General features: G+C 39.9%; 1 protein-coding gene across 1 annotated transcript; it reads left to right on the top strand.

The window, feature by feature from the left end:
* Positions 1-2,507: 2,507 nt before the first annotated feature.
* mapda (N6-Methyl-AMP deaminase) lies at positions 2,508-5,667 on the top strand. Its single transcript, XM_030790965.1, has 10 exons — positions 2,508-2,590; positions 2,903-3,033; positions 3,196-3,256; positions 3,345-3,432; positions 3,538-3,619; positions 3,804-3,930; positions 4,093-4,173; positions 4,694-4,832; positions 4,995-5,095; positions 5,473-5,667. Exons 1-10 carry the CDS (start codon positions 2,546-2,548, stop codon positions 5,665-5,667), a joined length of 1,050 nt encoding a protein of 349 aa, XP_030646825.1. The 5' UTR covers positions 2,508-2,545.
* The last annotated feature ends 2,538 nt before the right edge of the window (positions 5,668-8,205 follow it).

The following is an 8,205-nucleotide window of genomic DNA, read 5'->3' as shown; positions in this document are numbered from 1 at the left end:
GATGCTAGCACAGGATCCAGTCACTGCGGAGGCACTTGCCACCTATGGCTCCCTGGTCCTGTGGATGCTTGCAGCAGCACCCTGCTCCTGGTCCCATCTCCACTGAAGCCTGTCTCGTTCCAATTCTAGGTTCTAGAGCACCATCCAGATCTAGTCACAGCAGGAACTCGGGTTCCAGCGCCTCCGGTCCTGTATTCTGTTCTGTTGTATGCTGAGTCCCCCAGTCCACTCACCAAGGTGCTGCAACATCCCTGACCCCGTCCCCCCCTGCTGGTGGTTTGATCTGTATATTTGTCCCTGGTTTAAATTGGTTCAATAAATTCTGGGCACCTGTTTCTGTTAATCTGGTTTGCCTTTCTTTTTGTACATAGCATTCAGTTTGATGTCTGTGCAGTGATCCTGAGGTCTGTAAATTTGAGAACTTAAATCTGTGTATGCTGCATGTGTTTTGCTCCTGAACTCTTGTGTTTTGTGGTTGTGCTCTGTTTAAATTGAGTGAATGGATTCAGTCTCCCCTCCAGTTTGTGACCATGGAAGAATCCAGTTTTTCCCCTGTGGAAGGACCAGATGGGTATGATGGGTCTCCAAGTGCTGAGGTCTCACCCTGGTTTCTCTTTAGTTTTATTCAGTTTGTGGAATCTGTCCTTACCTTTCATTTGTCGCAATATCCTGAGAGCTGTAAGTTTGAGAAACCTTAAACCTGTGTGCCCTGTACCTGCTTTTGTTCCTGGATTCATGTTTTTGTGACTGTGCCTTGCTTTTAAATAACTTGCAGTTTTCTGCGAAGGCATTCAATCCTGCCTCCAGTTTGACAATGTGCTGCTGCATCACCCACCTTCCTTTATAACTTTTCAGGGAATTGTATTTTTGACAATGATTAAGTCTACATTTAAATTCTGCTTTTTAAAGTAGATCTTAGTCTGGAACTGTTTGGTATTAAGTGGCACGGATGTAAGGTCACATGCATGCAATTTTGTCAAGGAAAAACTCACAAATGAGAGAAGTGGTTGCTTGCCTTCATAAGAGTATGATATATGAATGTTGTGCAAGATGATGCACAAAGAAACCTCACAGAAATGAAAAATACAACTTGTGATTCGGAAATTATTAGAAGTTTAAAGTCACTGAAACGGATGGAAACTGCCTTCATGGAGAATGTAAGTGCCACTTTCCACCATGTAGAGAGTGAGGGGTGGATAATTTTGGGAGGTAAAGAAAAATCCAAGTTGCATAGCTGGAAACGTACAGGGTTTAAATGTACAGTAGTCACCAAAAGTCCACATCTACCAAATGGATTCCAAGAGACTTAAAAGAAACAAACAAAAAAAACTCTTTGCAAAATGACACTTGTGAAAGCTGGATACTATGGCCAAATGATGCACACAAGAGGGGTGGAAGTAACAAAAATTAACTTGTGTTGTGAATGATGAACGATGAATGAAAATGATGAAACACGGCTCTGTTTTCATCATATCACGACTGTTTTAATCAAATTGGCTTTAATTAGTCAAATCACTTGATAATTTATCACTCTGTTTTTCATTTCACATCCATTTTACTGCTCTAATTTTCAATTCACATGCATTTTCATTGCCTACATTTTATCAGTTAAATTTTGTGACTTCAGCCCCTCATAAGCAGAGAGTGAAACCATATGTAAATTAAAAAGAATTACCTGTGCACTGCAAAATGCAGCAGTGAAAAGACCTGATTTGGCCATTAGTTACGGTCAGAGACATCATGACTTTCTCTGAACCACCTCTGAACCCTCAAAAAAAAAAAAAAAAAAAAAAGTGATGTGAACTGTGGAAGTCAGTGCATCAGCACAGGCTGAAGTGTTCTTGAAACACGAACGTTCCTCTACACTGAAGCTATCTGAGATTCTTGTTAGTACGTTTTCCAATCACATACCATCACACTTAGAACTGTCGCTGTTCCAGTAAGAGTGGGGAGTACAAAACACTGATTTAAAAAATGTCTGTTTTTTGGGGGGGCGGGGGGTGCTCCTTAATGCATTATTAATGAATAACGTTATTTTCCGACAGTGGGAAAAATACAATATCTCAGGGATAGTCATATGTATTCAATACTGTTATTATGCATTTCACTCATCTAATCCATCTTTATCAAAAGTGTTGCTTATATTGATAGATACCCTAACCGTTCAATCATTGGAACTTTCAGAAAGCCCACATTTTGACAAAGCATATCCACAGATGACGAGGCAAGCGGTCATTCATCTCACTTGCAAGCTTTTGTTATAATGTAAGCAATTTAAATCAAATTACTAAATTATTCTTCATAATTCAGCTTTAGATACTAATGTTCATGGTATCGTAGCTTCTACACTGATCTTGGTAATTTGCATTCGTAAAGGAACTATTGCAAACGCTTTCGGTTTTAGGCGGATTCATTTCCATGTGGCCATAGTTGTGCAACGGCAAATGTGAACGCTGAATTTTCAAGTGCAACCATTAATAACATTTGCCTTGATCTATTTGAAACAAACAAGTTCTCCTTAGCTGTTCGGATAAAAGATATTTGGATGGAGACTGAAGCAGATTTATTCTATCGCTTGCTGCCTAAAGTGGTAATTTCCGTACATATTTTAGATTTTGAGCGACAGAGAAGTAAATAGAGAACTTAAAGTTCCGATGATTTAGCATAGCTTGGTAACATTTGAATATTCCTCGGATATAAGTTGTCTACAAACGAATATATATCCTGAGTAGTTTCTAGTCAGTCCAGAGTAAAAAACTTACCAGTCGGTCGTTATATTACTAAATTAATTTGTGATTGTTAATGAATTCGCGTGTTTACTCGTGTGTCTCATGCGTCGAAAGTTGAACCAAGCACTGTAATAAATCAGAATTTAACGACAGCATTATTGTCTCTTGTATAGGAGCTCCATGCTCATCTTAATGGCTGTGTTAGCTTCGAAACTATGGAGCGACTCATTGCTCGCAAACCACATTTAAACATTGAGCACAGCATGACTGCGATTCGTGCCGGACAGCGCCGAACGCTGGATGAGTGAGTGAGTTTCATTAAATAAAACAGCCCGTCCCGCGATGATTTGAACACATTAATCGTTCTGAAATGTTGGGGTTTTTTAATTACGCCGTTTATTGGATGTTTATTTAACGTTTAAAGAATGTTTCATGAAGGCATATAGATGATCCTTTTTGCCGACAGATGCTTCCAGGTTTTTAAAGTGATTCACCAGCTGGTTGATACGGAAGAGGATATCCTCATGGTAAAAACAGGACTTTATGGTGTTTATCGGCAGTTTATATGTTTCTTCAAAACGTCAGTTTTTTTTATGTCGGAATTATTTATGTCAGGTTGCCAAAGCGGTTATCCGTGAGTTTGCAGCTGATGGTGTGAAATATTTGGAATTAAGGAGTACGCCACGTAGCGAAGAAAAAACAGGTACCACAGCATGAACCGAAAAGAAAAGAAAAGAAAAACAGAAACAACAAAAACTAACTAGACAGACTAATTAACTAAGTACTGCTTCCTTTTTCTTTAAACAAGGTCTAACGAAGACAAAATATGTTGAAACAGTTTTGGAAGCCATCCGACAGTGTAAGCAAGAGGGTGTGGACATAGAAGTGAGGTAAAAAGAGCTTTAAATAAAAAGGTGTCACTTTATTTAATACAGTTGTGAACCTATCTTACATCAAAACATACTTTTTGTATCCAAACATCTCCACCATGACTGCAACAAACTTGTATTTCCTCTAGTCTTAAACAACAGTGCATTGATCTATGTAAAGGACATGCCCTCTGTATAACCACAGATTTCTCATAGCTGTAGACCGGAGGAATGGACCAGAGGTTGCTATGGAGACTGTAAAATTGGCAGAAGACTTTATGCTCTCTAGTGATGGATTGGTGGTTGGACTGGACCTCAGCGGAAACCCAGAGGTCCAGCCAGTAATCTGCTGTTCCTTTAATGTGCTTTTATGGTTTTATTTTTCTTCAGTGCCAAAGAACTCTAAATAAGCCTTCAACATCTGTATTAGTTTTATGGTTATATATATATATTTTTAATGAAGAGTTTCATTGGCTTTTGTTGGTATTTGATAGGTGGGCCACGGTAAAGACCTACTCCCTGCACTGCAGAGGGCCAAGAACAGCGCACTGAGGCTGGCCTTACACATGTCAGAGGTGCTGCCATATCAGCTAAAACACCTGAGAGCTGCTTCTATATTCAGTTATATGCATGGCCATTAAAACTGTACAAAACCCATTCTGTATCTTTGACGGAATGGGGAGTACCATGATATACTCTGGTGAATTTTATGTTATTTTTTTTTTCTTTTTCTTTTGGGTTGCACAGATGCTTGGCTTTATTTCTAAGAAACCACTAAGTGCTATGTTGGAGCAGTCAGTAGAAAGAAGTGTGGCCCTTAGAGTTAATTTGAGTCTACTCATTATTCCATATGAGGAGGGAATACATGCACTTTTATACCTCTGAAGTACGACCAACTTTACCACTTAGTACAGATTACTCATTGTAATTATGGTTTACCATGGTGAATGAACTCTGTGACTCTGCAGATGCTTGATATTGCGTATTGCACTTGACTTATGTATCGCAGCTTTTCTTTTTTGGTGAAGTAGGTGGGATTTAAGGTAAAAATGTTGGCCATTTCTGTTGATTATGTATTTCTCGATTACGTGACAGATCCCCTCTCAGAAGGAGGAGTCAGAGCTGTTCCTGACCTTGCCGCCTGACCGGATTGGTCACGGTACTTTTCTCCATCCTGGGGTTGGAGGGTCGGACAGTTTAGTCAATAAAGTACGGCAGCTTAATGTTCCCCTGGGTAAGATCTCCATCAGTCGGATATTCCTGTAGGCTGGAATTTCACCATATAATTAAAAACCAAACACTCTGCAGAAATATCCTTAGCAACTTAGTGATGTAGATATTTTCTATTTTAATTGCATGGACTTATCTTATGAAGTCTCTGTTCATTTTTTTATAGAATTGTGCTTGACCTCTAATGTCAAAGGTCAGACAGTGCCCTCATATGATAAACATCATTTCTCCTACTGGTACCAGCGAGGACACCCTTGTGTTATTTGTGTGAGTTTTTTTTTTTCAAGTATTATTATCATTTTGTTTTATGAACTCCCCTGCTGTTCTCTGGCTATTTATTACAAATTTTTATTGATTAGATGTCAGGATTATTTCTTTTAGTGGTCCGTCATAGTTGCATTCAGTCATGTTAGCAACACAGTCACAAACAAATACCCATTTTCAGATGATAGTGGGTTTAGACAGGAGATTGGTATTGATTTGGCATAGTGCTGAATTCAGTTATTTTTGTTAAATACCCAGGAGATCCTATTTAGGCAAACAAATGCTTGTTTATGCCCTACTGACTCCCCTCTCCCTCTCTCTTTCCCTCTCTCTCTCTCTCTCTCTCTCCCCCTCCCCCTCTCTCTCTTGGTTCCCCTCAGACTGATGATAAGGGTGTATTCTGCACTGAGCTGTCTCAGGAGTACCAGCTGGCTGCCACCACATTTGGCCTGAGTCCCGAGGCCGTATGGACTCTTTCTCAACAGGCCATCAGATATAGTTTTGCCCCCGAGTGTATAAAACAGCAGCTGGAGCAGAGGTGGATGGAGCTCCGGCCTCAGGTCTTACAGGGATAGCTTGACCGTTGTGGGGGGGAAAAAAAAGAACAATAACAAAAAAATCACATAGTAATGTAAACCTCACTACAAACCTACCTCTTCAACATGTCCCACAACACAGCAGGGAATCAGCGTATCTGTTTTTTTGTCTAGGTTTCACTCATGGTACACAGATACCTCAGCAACACGCCTGTACACACCACTATAAACTCCACTCTGCACTGCAGTCCCGAGCCAAACAAGCTCTGCTCTTGGTAACTGTCAGCTATGGTTTACATAGGTTCCAACTGAGACTTGACACATCCTGTGTATTGTCCATTTGCTGTGCTGTGTCTCCCTTGGAAATGAACATGTTTTACAAGCTTTTTCTCTCTTAAGAAGAAAGAAAGTGAAAAAACCCCACAGAATAAAGGACCTTACTTGAAAATGTTCATGTGTTTTTTGACTCAGTTTTTCTGTGGCTTCACTCTTCTAATCAGAACTTGTGGTAAATTGTAAAGAGAATAAGGGAATTTCCTTTTATTTGACGATCTTATGTGTTGTTGAGATTTGGAGCATTCCAGGTAGGGTTCATGTTAGGTTTCTCTGTGCCTCTATCATGTGGCACCATAGGTGCTGTCTTAAGAAGAGGTGTAAACTTGACAAATATGAGGTGCTTAAAATAAAAAAAATCCGGAATATCGCGTTTGTCACTTCGAGTAATGGTGAAGACACATACAACCGCCACCAGGGGGCAGTAATTCCCCTCGCTATGTGGTCAAACCCCTGGTTTCAATTTGACTATAGCTGACTGCTTCAAATTAACATCATGAAAATCGTACTAGTTCTGTACAGGTTTCGATCCTTAATTAAGTTTCCCAAAGTAAAAATAAATCGTGAATCTTTGTCATCTATATTACTCTTAGCGTGTCCTTGGCCAGCATAGTTGAGAAGGGACCCTCTTGGAAACGAACAGGGTGTCGGACTGTCTCTGATCACATCGCGCCAACGCGCTATAAAAGAGGCCTATTGTATATCAGACTGTAGCAAATTAGGTCTAACCCAAAATCTGTCTTAAGAGGATAAAACTAAGGTGAGCTTAAGAATGATTTGCTCTACTTGTGCGTTCATTTCCCTTGTGTTGCTTGTGGGATCTGTCTATTGATCTCATGCAGTGCGCATCAGCCATAGAAATAATCCGATGGCGATTCAGCTGCTGTGATTTAGATACAGAACACTCCGTAAAACATTGTCGGTTTTATGACAGTTTGTCCTCTCTCTGTATTGGTTGTGTTCATGCGTAGCTTTTGTAATATTCCAAACAATTCCCTTTTGATTTCTGTGCGAGAGCCTATATTTGTCTAAACCAGGACATTTGTTTCACAGGAAAGACAGTTTGAATCGCTGCAGGGAAACCACAGCTGTTTTATGTTAGTCATTAAAGATATGGCAGTGTGTGCAAAGTGAACAAAAGCGCAAATGCAGACTGACACCGTAACCCCTTACGTCCACGGGGCCCTTATATAATCGCCCAGTTTGTGTAGCTCACTCTTTTCTGCCTTGTTTTTTTTTTTTTTTTTACCACAGATTCTGTCATTCCTGCTGTCTCTGGCAGTCATAGTGAGCAAAGAGTTAGGAGGGAATTTTTATATTCCAAAAAGTGTCTGTGCTCACACTGAAATCCAGATTAAGATGTTTCAAATGTTACAAAATTGGTTCAAATAAAGATATTAGGCATTTTTCCTTATCTGCATACATCAGGTGTATGGTTCTGTTGCTAGTCTGTTGTTAGGCTGAGGGTATTATAGCCTTCTGTGGGTTTTTTTAATTCAGACTGTTAACATCCAGTTGTAACTGTTGAAGTTTTTTTGATTATTGCATTATAAAAGCTTTCAACAGAAAGGTTACACAGAGGTCAGCTCCACTGATCACTCAGTGCTTGGAGGACTACTGGGGGTCACCATTAAACCAGCCCCTGAAGGTGTGTGTCAAAGGATTAAGACCAGATTTACTAAATCCCTCAGCTAGTGTAAAACTAGTAGTTTTATGGTTGGTTATCAGAGAAAATCAAGTACTATGCTTAGTCTCTGTCTGAAATGTGTTACACTGGGTCTTTGTGTATATATTTCATGTCATTTCAACATGAGGGCATAAACATTTTCTTTCTTTTTTGGCTTGGTAAGCTGGGTCACATTTTAGCTTTCTGGCTGCCATTTTAGGGTACCATAGTTCCCCCATTGGCAACACATCCTGTTTCCTCTCCTGATGAATGATGTTTGTTTGTCAAGCTGTTATCTGTATTACTGAATGGATGGACACAGCATGGAGGCAGCTGAAGGCAGATTGATTCATTTTAAATCATAAAGTTATGGTAAGAAATTTCTCACTGTGGTGAATGCATGAACCAGTGGTCTTTTTGGGTGGTCACACAGTGTGGAGATGTGAGAGACCTTCTAGTGCTTAGAGCTCCTGATTGTTACAGCTCCACTGGGAGGCCTATTGGAGCGATTAAGAATAAATTGGAGTAAATTAGGAGTAAAGTGTTTAACAACCTCCCTCTTGACTCCATGTGAATAA

The sequence above is a fragment of the Chanos chanos genome, chromosome 1, assembly GCF_902362185.1.
Source record: "Chanos chanos chromosome 1, fChaCha1.1, whole genome shotgun sequence".
NCBI classification, from domain to species: domain Eukaryota; kingdom Metazoa; phylum Chordata; class Actinopteri; order Gonorynchiformes; family Chanidae; genus Chanos; species Chanos chanos.
This window is presented reverse-complemented; position numbering and strand designations above follow the sequence as displayed.

Excerpts from the sequence above, each read along its gene's own strand:
- mapda (XM_030790965.1), top strand. The coding sequence starts at position 2,546 with ATGGAGACTGAAGCAGATTTATTCTATCGCTTGCTGCCTAAAGTG. Across the intron at positions 3,257-3,344 it reads CGGAAGAGGATATCCTCATG|GTTGCCAAAGCGGTTATCCG; the intron begins GTAAAAACAGGA and ends TATTTATGTCAG. Across the intron at positions 3,620-3,803 it reads GGTGTGGACATAGAAGTGAG|ATTTCTCATAGCTGTAGACC; the intron begins GTAAAAAGAGCT and ends GTATAACCACAG.